At 53.5% G+C, this 13510-nt stretch overlaps 5 protein-coding genes across 5 annotated transcripts; 3 read left to right on the top strand and 2 right to left on the bottom strand.

The window, feature by feature from the left end:
• Nucleotides 1-439: 439 nt before the first annotated feature.
• Nucleotides 440-4289, bottom strand: J4E85_000912 (uncharacterized protein; the record flags this gene model as incomplete). Its single annotated transcript, XM_051465201.1, has 4 exons — nucleotides 440-850; nucleotides 1315-2004; nucleotides 2051-3559; nucleotides 3606-4289. 4 exons carry the CDS (start codon nucleotides 4287-4289, stop codon nucleotides 440-442), a joined length of 3294 nt encoding a protein of 1097 aa, XP_051331722.1.
• A 1012-nt stretch (nucleotides 4290-5301) lies between these two features.
• J4E85_000913 (uncharacterized protein) lies at nucleotides 5302-5994 on the top strand (the record flags this gene model as incomplete). The annotated part of the gene is made up of 2 exons (XM_051465202.1): nucleotides 5302-5367; nucleotides 5416-5994. 2 exons carry the CDS (start codon nucleotides 5302-5304, stop codon nucleotides 5992-5994), a joined length of 645 nt encoding a protein of 214 aa, XP_051331723.1.
• A 1344-nt stretch (nucleotides 5995-7338) lies between these two features.
• J4E85_000914 (uncharacterized protein) lies at nucleotides 7339-8620 on the bottom strand (the record flags this gene model as incomplete). The annotated part of the gene is made up of 2 exons (XM_051465203.1): nucleotides 7339-8154; nucleotides 8213-8620. 2 exons carry the CDS (start codon nucleotides 8618-8620, stop codon nucleotides 7339-7341), a joined length of 1224 nt encoding a protein of 407 aa, XP_051331724.1.
• A 999-nt stretch (nucleotides 8621-9619) lies between these two features.
• On the top strand, nucleotides 9620-10246 carry J4E85_000915 (uncharacterized protein; the record flags this gene model as incomplete). The annotated part of the gene is made up of 1 exon (XM_051465204.1): nucleotides 9620-10246. The coding sequence occupies one exon, from the start codon at nucleotides 9620-9622 to the stop codon at nucleotides 10244-10246; it is 627 nt and encodes a 208-aa protein (XP_051331725.1).
• Nucleotides 10247-11110: 864 nt separating this feature from the next.
• On the top strand, nucleotides 11111-13485 carry J4E85_000916 (uncharacterized protein; the record flags this gene model as incomplete). Its single annotated transcript, XM_051465205.1, has 4 exons — nucleotides 11111-11390; nucleotides 11436-11836; nucleotides 11915-12222; nucleotides 12270-13485. The coding sequence occupies 4 exons, from the start codon at nucleotides 11111-11113 to the stop codon at nucleotides 13483-13485; spliced, it is 2205 nt and encodes a 734-aa protein (XP_051331726.1).
• Nucleotides 13486-13510: the final 25 nt, after the last annotated feature.

Here is a 13510-nt window from a genome sequence, read left to right on the forward strand (position 1 = left end):
TGGTTGTGGGTTTGGATGTTAAGGTGGAGTGTTGATGGTAGGGAAGGGTGGATGACGGACGCGCTAAGGATCTACTTAGCGTGTCGCCAAGTCACATGACGTGTGCGTCTATCTGGGTAGGGACTGTTCGCCAATATCGTACCTGTCTCGTCTTTGACACAACGCGAGATCAAAGTGCAAACTTTTCTAACAACATTATCATGTTGCGGCTATATTGGTTGCTTCAGCTTAAAGTAAAGTACAATATCCCAAGAGATAGATCGAAGGGGGTATCTCATAACCATGCATTACTACATATATCATGCCAATCCATCGCGTAAACCTACATGAATTCTCGCAATGCCCATCAACAGTGACGTAGAACAACACATCAACGATACCGCTGATGAAAGCCCGCGCCTTACCCACCAACCACATTCATAAGCACATCAACAACATACTAAACCACAACCCTCTTCTCCTCCTCCTTACCCTCCCCACCACTCGGGCCCCGCTCCAACTCCGGACTACTCACTTTCTCGGGACTAGCCACTTTGATCGGACTCCGCCTACCCACTTCCTGGCCCTCAACTTCGATGCGGCCTAGTATGCTCTCCTCGTCCTCTCCCATACCCTCAATACTGTGCAGACTGTCGTCGTCGGAAGAATCTTCGATGCCTTCGAACATACGTGCGAAGCGCTGGTGTCCTTCGCGTTCTTCTTGTTCTTGAGTTTTCGGGGCGGAAGGGTCGTCTGGGTCTTCCTCTGCTTCGCGCGTTGATTCGAGTTGCGCTTTGCGTTGGGCGAGGCGGAGGGCGAATTGGCGGCGGGCGCGCGATGGGGGGATCTGGAGGGGCGGTGGGATGCTGGGCTGTAAGTATGTGTTAGTGGAGCTGGTCAATGGAAGGATACGATGACTCGTTAGGGCGGAGATGGAACGCAAGCAAATCAGAATTACAGAGAAAGGGTGAACAAAGGGGAGACAAGCAGATGGAAGCGAGGAGGAAAGAGGACACCATACCAGATCAATGAAGCCCGATCATCCAGTTGTACATCACACAAAGGAGATGAGAGGAAACCACATCTCACGATGCGTATTACTACATGTATCATACACCCTGTCGGATGGCGCAAGGAATGTATGTACAGAAAGGATGATGATAGGCCCATAGATCTAGCATGCGAGCCGTCTGTCCGTTCCCGCTCATGATACAAACAAGTATAAGAAAAGGAAACGCACCAAGGGCGGGAAACATTCGTGGTATAGTGTGTATGCTCGGGGCCATGGACTTATCGATAGTCCATATCAGCATCGTCAAATGAGATTTCACCCACTTGTTCGGAGTCGTCGACAGGTCCCTGTCGTTGTTCCCGCTCTCTCTCGGTGTCGACATCGTCCATGTCTTCGTCTTCTTCGTCACTCGAGTTAGTAAAGCCACTAAGCAAGGAGCCTCCGCTGAAGGTGTACCCACCACCCTCAGTGTCACCAGCATTGGTGAGCTCCATGCTGTCGAGGCCTATGTTTCCGTTGTTGGCAAGGCTTGCATTGGAGAGCCCGCCACTGTCGCCTCCAAAGTTGTTGTTTGCTGCGTTGACGGCGTTAAGCACAGCTTGTCTGGGCCCGACGCTCATGTCGGGTCGTACGCCTCCGAGAATGGCGTTGTCGCGCTCTCGCGTCTCGGCCAGAATATGCTCCACATAATACACCCACTCTTGAGCGTGGACCTTCTCTAGGACCATCTGCGACAAGACTTCATCGGTATGTCGCTCTGTAAACTTCAACACCTCTTCTGCAATCAGGGTGAGGTGACCCATGTATCCTAGTCGCATGGACGTTTCTTGGTGCGATTTGTCGCTCTCCTGCTGTCCTTTGATAATGCGCTCGGTAATGCCTCCGTTGTCGAAGAGGTCAATCGCTAGCTGACGGTTATATCCACGGTCCATCTGGCCGTTGAAGACTTGCTGAACGACGTCGTATACTACGTTATGTAGGAAGTTGTTCCACGGGAAGCGGAAGAAGAAGTCCTGAAAAAGTTAGCATACATCACTGAAAGAAATCGAGAGGACTTACCAGTATCGTTGGTACAACTTTGTTCTCAACGAATGTGATCTTCAGCAAGTCGCCAACAACAGGCGTACCGTCAATGTCAATCTCGAAGCCGGCAGCATCCTCTGCACTGCCGAATACCACCGAACGCACGCTCTGAGACTCATCAATAGGAGTTATCTCCGAAAGATCTGATCCTGCTACTGGTGCGGTGAAGCGCGAGGTGTCGATGCTGGCTGGTTCGGCCTCACTTTTGCGGTTCTTACCCGCAAACAGTGGCGCTGGTTTGTCGTCTGGATGGGGTGAGAGGCTTTCAGATTGTTCAGCGGTGGTGGTATCCGAGGTCTGGTTGAGCTGCTGTGTGAGAAGAGATGGCGGGGTTTTGACATCGGCATCCGACTTCTCGGTCTTCGCAGGCTCTGTCGGTTCCTGGCGGTCGTTCATAACGGTGTCAGTATCCAGTTCAAGCTCATCGACCTTGGCACTCAGGCCGGCTGACGTAGGTGACTCGGCATCATCTGCAGGCTTAGATGGAGACGCAGGCTTCTCAGCAGGTGCTGCAGCGTCTTTGGGTGGTGTCAAAGGCTCGTCAACAAACTCGCCGTCATCGCCTGCCGTCTTGGCAGCGGACGGTTCCTGTGGCGCATCTCTCGGCGGCAGCTTCGGCGAGGGCTCCAATGGCTCTCCAATCTGCTCTTTCTCCGTTGCCGTGTCTTTGGCCTCCTCGACGGCAACTTCCGGCGCGACAACCTTTTCAAAGTCGTCTTCCGAACTGTTCTGTACATGCAGAGGTTTTATCTCTGCAGGAGAGTCCATAGATGGGGCGCGCGCGTGGTGGAAGCCTTGACTATCAACACTGGTGGAGAAATCGCCTGGGTTGCCGGAAATCGCTGAAGTCAATTTGCCGTCAGCCTTGAGACGTTCCCGCTCGGCATCTCGCCTCCTGACTTCAGCTTCGCTGCCCCGTTCGTTGAGCAGAGCCATGTTACTGCAGTGCAGCAACTCGGCCATCAGCTCACAAGTCTTGAACCGATCAAATCCAAGCGGTTCGATCTTCTCGCCAAAGGCTGTCTTGAGCTCTCGCTTCTTCTTTGTAGTGCTGCCATCGCGCTGTGTCACGATCTGGCTTGAGCTATTAACCAGGTCCATGAACTGCGGGATGTGGTTGGCGAATTGGCGAAGCAGTGTTCCCAGGTAGATGGGGTCTGAGTTCTTGGGTACCGGCCCAATCTGGTTCTCCAAATCATAGTCGGAGTTGTTCTTTCTGATAACCTCGATGATGATACCCACACCGACTGTGAGCGGGTTGCCGCCTTGCAGCATAAAATCAATCAGCTGTTTCAGACATTGTTCGGAGACAAGCTGGCGCGTAAGCTCGTTAGGCCCGATAACGGACTGGTCTTGCGTGGTAGCGTTTGCGGATATCGTGATGATAGCCTTGAGGAAGTCGCCAGCTGAGGTTTGTGTGGAAGTCGACTGATCGGGGGCGAGGAATGATATCAGGCGGGGGACGAGGTTCTGTTGTTGCAGCCACTGGAGTCTGTTAGTTATGCCAGCAAGCGTGTACGTGACGACTTACGTCAACAATGCCCTGTCCGCCCTCGCTCTTCTCCAGGCTGATGATCTTCAACAGCAGGTCCATGATGACCGAGCAGTCGACGTGCTGCAACATGTCTGTTACAACATTGTCCAACGACTTAAAGAAGTCGAGCATCTCCTCCATCTTGCGGTCGAGCAGCGACTCGTTGACCTTGGTGAAGTAGCCAGCCTGGACGGGGTCGAGCGGCGCAGGCTGCTTGATGTAGGCCCAGAACTGTCGCAAGGTGTCCTGGTTCTCGAGGACCGCCTCGGATATGGACCATACTTCGGACGATAGGATCTCGCACGACACATAGGCGTACTTCATGCGCTGTCGCTCCTCCTTGGTCTCTTCGCTATCGCCCGCATCGGACTTGGTGGTGGATGTCGAGCGCGCCCTGACTTTGCCGAAGAAGCCCGTCCGACTGGGACTCCTCGCTTCGTGCGCAGGCTCTCCTCCGGTGTCGTCGTCGGGGGGCAGGTCGGGTCTGGCGGCGATAACGTAGCGCAGCAGGCGTTCCAAGACATTCTCATCGCGAAGGTATTCTATCAGCTTCGAGTTCTGCTGCTTGAGCTCCTGTATGAGGTCCGACTCGTCGAGCAGCTCCTCGACGGTGACGTCGGGCTTGTCGAGGATGCTGTCGAGCGACGACAGCTGCGCATACCCGCCGAAGCGCCAAAACATGGTGGTTGCGGTGGTTTGCGGCTACAAGGGCGGGGCAGGGGAAGGGTCGGGCGAGGCACTCGAGAGCGTGTGCAGCAGCGTGGGGCACATGCGTAGATTTACTGCGGCGACCAATGCGTCATAGAAGGACACGCCGTGCAGAGCTGGACACGGCGGCGGGCTGGTTAGCAGAGCGACTCGAGTGAGACAGAGGGCGCGTGTTCGTGGCTTGGGCTGTGTTGCACAGGTGGGACAGGTACCTTAGGCGAACGAGGCCGCGGGGAAGGCAATGGCAAACGAAAAGCGCGCGAGGCTCTAGATCAACCCATGCACCGACTGTTGCGCGGCGTCGTTACAGATACAGGCTGCGAAAACGTCTGTGTCTCCCGAGTCGGAGTGTTGTGGGTATTGTTGGGTTTGGTGGTGACAGGCAAGGCTAGAAGCTGCGTAGTACGGATAGCGTGCCAGGCCCGCAGATCACTTGCACCTCCCTGATATCAATCAGGACGTGTCGACTTTGGAAGAAGACTACCAGCTGTATCTGGGTACAAGTCTGGGACCCAGTAGTTGCTCCAGATAAGCATGCGAGCTAGTGCTGATGGCATGAACACCGCGCATGCTGGAGCTTTTCAAGGTGATGTAGGACCTTCGACAGTGTGATGGTTTGGTGCATCTTGCATCTAGCATCGCATGCCGGCATCCGCCTGTGAGAAAGTTCATTTGACTCATTTGTAGATAGCTGTTAATGAATTGCTTCACCATGTACTATGGTTGCTTTTGTTAGCTTGTCAATGTCGGCAATTGCCATAGCATGGGACACTCCAGTGTATGGCAATCCTGCTTGGGCATCTCAGGGTCAGCATCGTTAGCGCCCACGTGACGATCGATGACGTTAGCGGGAACTGCCGGAGCTACGACCACCGTTCGGTGCCTGCCATTCACCCCACACTGCCAACACACTCCACGCCTGTCCTCTTCCCTCGGCTGCATATCGCGACTCTCCGGCCGGCAACCCACATATCCCTCCACCAGTATGAACCGCCTATTCGGTGCAAAGAGCACCGCGCCCAAGCCCACGCTCAACAGCGCCATCTCCAATGTAGGCTCTACCTATTAAGCAACATCCTTCCAATACTGACGCGCTCAGGTCGACACACGCATCGAAAGTCTCGACGTCAAGCTCGCCAAGCTCAATGCTGAGCTGTCCACCTACCAGCAGAAGCTCGCCAAGATGCGCGACGGCCCCGGCAAAACCGCCATCAAGCAAAAAGCCCTCAAAGTCCTCCAGCAGCGAAAGCAATACGAAGCGCAGCGCGACCAACTTCAGGCGCAATCGTGGAACATGGAACAGGCCGGCATGATGCAGGACAACCTCAAGAACACAATGACTACCATCGACGCTATGAAGACAACGACAAAAGAGCTACGGAAGCAATACGGCAAGGTCAATATCGATAAGATCGACAAGCTGCAAGACGAGATGGCCGATCTCATGGATATGGGCAACGATATACAAGACGCTATAAGCCGCAGCTACGACGTGCCAGAAGATGTGGATGAGTCGGAGTTGGATGCTGAGCTGGAGGCACTAGGTGACGAGGTCGACTTTGAGGGTATCGGAGAGTCGTCAGGCGTGCCAAACTTCATGTTGGACGACACTGCGCCACCTCAGTTCATCGACGAAGCGCCCAATCCCGGTGGCAAAGTCAAGGAAGCCGCGGGCTGATGAGAGACGTGCATGTGCACATACAACAAGCCGTGTGATCACAAGCGTATCAAGAGTCACTCACGGCTTTTTCGTGGTGATCAAGACCCTACAGGAAGTTGCCATCCTCACGCGTGGAGCCCTTCTATGGACACTAAGTACGAGTTGGCAGCCCGAAATGCTCAACTAATCTCGTCGAGCAAGGTCGACCATGTTCAGCATATCGATGGGGAGCACGCTGCGAAGTCACAATACTTGGAAAGATCGAAAATTGCTTGCCATCTTGAAGACCACGGGCCACATAAAGCCGACAGACAGACACCATAGACGCATGGTCAAGCGATATACCACAAATGATACCCCATGTTATGTTCGAGTTGAACATGTATCTTCCCGTATGCGCGTGATTCATTGCATATCGAGCCTAACCTTGTATATACCCCAGTACGTACGTATTCTGTACTACGGAGCCTTTGGCTAAGTCATTCGCGCAGTTTCTACGCGCTGCACTGCACCATGCTGATACAGGTAGTGACACAACCGCAATGCTGCATTCTAGTGTTACATCGACGTTTTTATTGAAAGGGGCTGTGTACAGGAAGCAGAACTATGCAATCTTCTACCTGACTGACGTTGTCTTAGATACCCCCTTCTTGCTCGTAGAAGCTACTCGCAGCCATTGAGAGACCAACCACGGCGAGCTGAGATGGAGACGGTATGTACTTTGGTCATCTTGCTACCGGTCTACAATCTAACAATAAAAAGCAATCCTACTCTTACTGGACGCCCCCGATTAAGTCGACTTCAGAAAGCCTCCGCACGCTTAAAATAACATCCAACATCGGCGAATTATTGACAGAAAGGGCAACGGAATCCGCAGGACCATACTCTACCGTCATAATACCACCTCTCTTCAAGACCGTCACCGTTACACCTAGTCCCGGACCATACTCTACAGTCATAATACCGCCTCTCTTCAAGACTGTCACCATAACAGTCGACCAATCCGACTCCAGCGATACACCTCTACTGTCTCAGCAAACGAGTGCAACGTCAACTTCTAGTTACTCTGCGACTTTCAGCGACAGCCTGTCGTTTCCCATCAACGATCCCGAAATCAAGTCCCTCAATATGGGTGCGATAATAGGCGGCGTTTTGGGCGGTTTAACAATCGTTGGCATCATATTCATCGCGATGTACTGGATTCGCCGGAGACATCCAGATAGCAACAAAAGCGAGAAGCCGGCAAGTGCAAACGACGAGGGTCGTGGGACTACATCAGAGGACGTGGAGGAAACACCATACGAGTTGCCTGGGACTCAGACAGCGCCTGAGCTGGAGGATACAGCAGTGCTTCACGATCGATTACCAACTAGCTAGCTGTTTGCACCGATCAAATCCACCTCGCAGTTGCCTTTCCGGCTTCACCACCTTCCCTTGCAGCACCGTGTACTTAATAATATTCTCACAATCCTCAGGCTTCACTCGCGCCAACCATATACACTGCGCAGCCTCACCCTTACCCTCTGCCTCCTGTTCCTTGTTAGCATCCAGCAGAACCTCCTGCCCATTATCATCTTCAAGCTTGAGCTCCGCGAGTCGCTTCTCCGCGCCATTGGTATGTCCATTGGCAGTGCCATTCGTGCTCTCGGGCCGTGTGACGACTGAAGAATGTCGGTATACCATGACGTTTGCCGAGAACTTGTGGCCTCCAACGTGGCTAATAAAGTATATTCCTACGCCGCCCGGTCGCTCGTCGTGTAGATCACGGTATAGTCCCAATGGACGGAGCAGTCGCTCGAACTCTTTTCGTAGAAGAGGAGCTGACTGGCCGCAACGTGCGTCTCGTGTCTTTTGACTGCACATGAGGATGAGGTATTTGTGTGGACATGGTCGGGCTTTGAGTTGGGGTGCGGGTATCGACGGGGGTATGGAGGAGGGCGCGTCGGCGTCGGCGGAAGAAGTCTCTTCCGGCTTTTCTGAAGGTGGTAGCGCGGCAGTTTTCCATGAGCGCAATGGGGTATTGTTCGTAGGACCAGGGTTGATGTAGTCGGTGATAAGTTCGGGGATGTTCGCAGGCGTGACATTGTCTATGAATTGCCATGACGGTAGTAGTAGTACCATGGAACTGTGATCGGAGTGGTCTGGGACGGGCATATTAGAGGCGGATAACATGAGTTTCTATATCCAATTAGCTCGCACTCGACACAACCTGACGGTAGCATATTTCTAAACTCACCCCATTGCTAGGCTTTGCATCGCCCCGGTCAACCGCCTCCATGATGCTGCCCTTCTCGTCTGCGACATCGCGCACCCAATCCGTCTTGCCCGTCGCAACAATCAGATGCGTACTCCATCCCTTCACGTGTCCATACAGCTCTTCCGTCTCATCAATCTCAAATTTGCGCGGGTATTTGACACTGCAGCTGGCGCAGTCATGTAGGCAATCATCGCCATCTACCGCGGGGTCGGTGGTCGGGAACAACTCCTCCGTCTTCTTCGCTTTGGTGAATTCGTCGCTGTCCTTGGCCAACGTCGGGACTTCCGACGACGAGAGTGCTGAGGTCAGCTTGTAGGACAGGTTGCGCAACATGGCAGGGACTCGGTAGGCGTTTATCGGCCGGTGGGGCGTCTTGGATGGTGCCATTGCGTATCTTTATATCAGATGCGGCGATTAGATCGCCAAGGCCGCGGAATGTGGGCGCGCGGTGACGCCGACGCTTACGGAGTGGTTGGTACCTGGATGATGTCTTTCACGCCCGTTCACGGCCGTTGTTGCCTAATGAACAGTAATTATCGAATATCGCCGAAGTCGAAGCCTTACGGGAGTTTAGACGGAAGCTGACCGCCTCTTATGTTGCTTTTCTTGTCTCGGTGAATTGCTTCGGCTTTCGGACCTCGCGTTATCTGATTAGGCGACGATTATGCTTCCAGCTTCGGATTTGTTGGACGAGGCCCGGACATCCTCACATTCTCCGACTGCTCTCTACTCGGCTCCACATAACCCTCGCATTCCTCCTACGCTAATATACTTCGAAGAACGACGCTATTCCCATGACTTCGATCGCGCACGCGTCGATCCAACACGTACGCGTAGACGCGTCAGTAGCGTAAGATGCGGCTCAAGATGCTCAATGGAGCGCCTTTGCGCAACCATCTAGAGTTCAGCGAGGACATACTTTTGGCAGTCGAGGATTGCCGTCCCTTTGATGCAGCAACAAGTGTTTCCACACCTGCAAATGAATCCACGCCGTCATTAAAATGGCGCGGACTGCCTTTTAAGAACCCTCGGCTCCAGACTGGATGGTCACAACCTTTTCTTCCAGGAAATGTTCGAGGTCAAGACATATCAGATGTTTCGCTGCCCAATGTGAGCCGGTATACGTCGTTTTTACAGGAGGATACAACCCACTTGGATACATCTATCGCCTTTGAGGATACGTCCATCGCCACACCTGGCTATCTTGAGCATTCGCTCATATTCCACGACACGCTACTGTCGTCTCAGGTCCTACCAGACGGTATAACGGATAAGAGCGTCAGCTCCTCGTCCTTCTTGACTACTTCTTTCGGAACTACTCTATCGGACTTTGATAGCCCTAGCAAAGTCGATGAGCATACACTACTCGTCAAAGTCGCGCCCAAAATGAGTATCACGCCTCTTGGATTGCTACCTAGCGCACAGCGTCTACGAGCGATCTACCCGCAAACTCCAACACCAAACTTCTTATGCGTTGTGACAGCGACCCCGGAACAGAAAGAAGTCTTCGTTCGCAAGGGTGGATACAAGATGAATCTATGGGAGATCATCGTTGCGGATGATACACGCTCAGACTTCAAGGTCACGTTCTGGCTGCGCCCACCCCGAGAGTCCAACAACGAACAGAACCACGTTCAAAACCAACTGCTACAGACACTAGAGAGCATCAAAGTTGGCGACATTCTGCTTCTGAGGAACATTGCGTTGACATCGTTCGGTGACACCGTCTTTGGCCAATCTCTGAACCCGGCCATCACACGGGCTCGAACGACTATTGATGTCTTGACGAGAAGCAATGGTGTATCAGCTGCCCAGCTGGGTGGGCTCCCGGTGCCGGTAATCGAAGTGTTCAAGAGAGTCAAAAAGTGGGCAAGACTGCACATCGCATCTGATAGTGCGGGTTCGAGAAAGAGAAAGAGCAGCCAGGCGAAACAACACAAGGACACGAAACGCAATTTCACAGCGCGTGATGTCGATGACTCCATGCCTCCCGACACTATGGAAAGTGTATGAAGCACATCCCCCGCAAAATCGCGATAACACCACTTTTGCCGGTTAGCAATCGCTACGTGCCGACATTGTTTCATCGCATCGATCTTCTAGGCCGTCACATCCGAGTTGATAGGTGCCTGAATTTCGGTTGCTCGTCAATTTGCTCTCTGTGAGCGTCGCACCATGCCGTGGTGGTCTGTGCCGCCGCCCTGCCATCTCACACAATCAACATCACACAGCTTCCCCACGCCACAGCCACAATCAGTATACTGCACCGATCGAAGATGGCCTGCTCGTGCCGATGTTTGATTCTCGACTAGCCGGTGGGGCTAAGGCATCCCCAAGATACTCAACTGTCTATGCTGCGTCTTGGCCGGGGTAATTAACTGGACGGTCAAGCGCAATTATACTGAGATCATGAACACCGGTACTGGACCCCCAGCGAAGCTCGAAAATAGTCTATAGGACTCTGCTTGTCTGTCTTCATGATCCATACCTCGTGCTCCTCCGTCCTTGGCACGTTCATGCGAAGAAACCAAACATGTTTCGAACATCGTCCTGCATGCAAGGATGCGCCGAGCAACAACGGCGTACACGCTGCTGCACCTGCCTTTTGACAGCTGGTGGATGTTTTACGCATGAAGTGCCGGTACTACAACGCGGTACGTCACTTACAGGTAGCGGGGCAGTGGATTGTGCCACCAGCCGTTCATTTCACAGACATCTTATATACAGCATCATGTCCATCCAGAATCCCATCACAGCATCGCTTGCCCAGTCTCTCTTTCAGTCCTAGTGACATTCATTCTTTTCGTTCGCAACTTGTTGCAGCTTCCATTCGTTCAGGTCTTGACGATCATCTTCATTCGCTACCGGTTGGCCAACATGAAATCACTCTTTTCTTTCACTGGTCTGGCTACCACACTCTCGTTACTGGCAAGCGTACAAGCTGTGTCCAACTCTACCAATGGCCCTTCATGTGGAGTTGCCAAGGCAGACGACAGCTACTTCAGTGTTGTCGGGGTCCAAGGAACTGGAGTACACCCCCGACAGGAACTCCGTGAGCTGCAGAAAGACACGGAGTTATGGAATATCTTCATCCAAGCGTTTGCTCGCTTCCAGGCTATGGACCAGGATCAGAAGATCTCTTACTTCCAGGTCGCAGGTATGGAATTAATGTTCTTGTCAGAGGCTTGACTAACATCTCTAGGGATACACGGAGTGCCATTCCAGAAGTGGGACAATGTGAACGGGACAGCTGGTCATGAGATGATGGGATACTGTCCCCATGGGTCCAGCATGTTTGGTCCATGGCACCGACCTTATCTCGCGCTATTCGAGCAGGTTCTCCATGATCGCGCGGTCGAGGTTGCCAATGAGTATCCCATCGGCGAAGCCCGTAACAAGGCCTTGGATATTGCAAACCGAGTTCGCCTTCCTTACTGGGACTGGGCGATGGATCCCCCAAACAGTGAAGAGGGTGTCATCCCTGAGAACGTGCGTTGCCTCACGGCTACTGTCACGTTTCCCAATGGGACTACAGGGTATATCCCCAACCCTCTGTACAAGTACGACTTCCACCCTCTGAAGTATGATGACTTCGCTCCCCTGGTACGTCTCAATTCTTTACGTCTACGCTCCGCGAGGAAGATAACATCCTGAAGAACTTGGCTGCTGACACACAAGTAGAGCGAGTTTGAGTTCAAGTACTGGAACCACACTATTCGGTACCCAGCTGATCCCCACGCTGCCAATGCCACCAGCCGTAACAGCGAGGTTAACGACCGAGTTGGCAAACAGCAGCCCAATCTCCGCGATATGCTCTACAAGTTGTTGACAACGTACCAACCCTTCAGCCAAGTGAGCAACAAGGCGAACGGTGGCAAGATCGGAAACTTTGAGACTCTACACGATGGTCTGCACACCGTCTTTGGATTGGGTCACATGGGCATAGTGGAGGTTTCGGCGTTCGACCCCATCTTCTGGTTTCATCACTGGTAAGTCCTCGGAACGCAATGCTGAGAGTAATGCTAATCGTGTGTAGTAACATTGATCGGATCATATCTATGTACCAAACTCGCTACCCCGACACCTGGGTCGAGGACGCCGAGCAGCGTATGGGTTCATTCGCTGTCGCCAGCGGTAGCGTTCTTGGTACTGCTTCGCCACTCGCGCCGTTCCACATGAATGCCCTTGGCGACATGTGGACTGCAACCACTTCCCGCAACTGGACCTCCTTTGGATACACCTACCCCGAACTCGAGAACAACCCCAGCAATGCGACGCTGACATCGTCCATCAATCAGTTGTACAAGGCCCATACTCAAGGCCTGAGCGAGACCAATGCGACAGTCAATGCGACGTTCCCGACTCCAGGCGGAGACAGCATCAACCGCACGGTACAGGCTACCGACTGGCAGTGCGAAGTCAACATGCCGACCGACATCAAGGTCTCCTACGCCGTTCGCGCCTTCCTTGGCGAGCCCAGCACCAACCCCATCGACTGGCCTACGGACCCCAACTATGTTGGTCAGCTCGCCACCCTGTCTTCTCCGCGAATGAGCTCCTCAAACATCGTTACGGGCAACATCGGCCTGACGGAGAAGCTCGCACAGAAACACGCGGCCGGCGAGCTCAAGAGCCTGGACAAAGAGACAGTACAAGCCTACCTCAAGGAGAAGTTCAGCTGGCGCATTCAAGCTCTGGACTTCAGCGAGATCCCGCGAAACAAGCCACCTAAGGGCTTGAACGTCACCGTATTCAGCGTGCCAGTCAGCATCCCAGAGTCCGACACCGAGGTGCCGACCTGGAACGGCGATGTCGAATACAAAGACGACATCGAAGGCAACCCGCCCGTGTACAACGGACCTGGACCCGACGGCACCAACTCCACTCTCCCTGCCGATCAGTCGAGCGGATCTTACGACGCTGAAACTGGCGAGTTTGTATGGAAGAAGGCTCCGGTCCCGGAAGTCGCGCCTGATGCTGGTGGTGCGGGTCCCCAGATTGCAACGACGCTCTTGGAGTCGGTCATTACGCAGTATGTGACACTGGGTGCTTCGACCCCTGCGGTATCAACGCCTACACCTGCGGCATCATCTGAGGTCTCCAGCGCGCCGGCTATCTCATCTACACCTACTCCTACACCCGAGGTTTCTAGCGCACCGGCCGTCTCAGAGCAAGCGCCTGAACCTACCGCGCCCGCTGATCCGCAGACTACGGTTGTGACTTCGGTTATCATGGAGTATGTTACTGTGTAAGCCAGTGACAATGGCCGGCTAGGTA

Source organism: Alternaria conjuncta, assembly GCF_024043145.1.
Source record: "Alternaria conjuncta strain BMP 0040 chromosome Unknown scaffold_1, whole genome shotgun sequence".
In the NCBI taxonomy this organism is placed as follows: Eukaryota; Fungi; Ascomycota; class Dothideomycetes; order Pleosporales; family Pleosporaceae; genus Alternaria; species Alternaria conjuncta.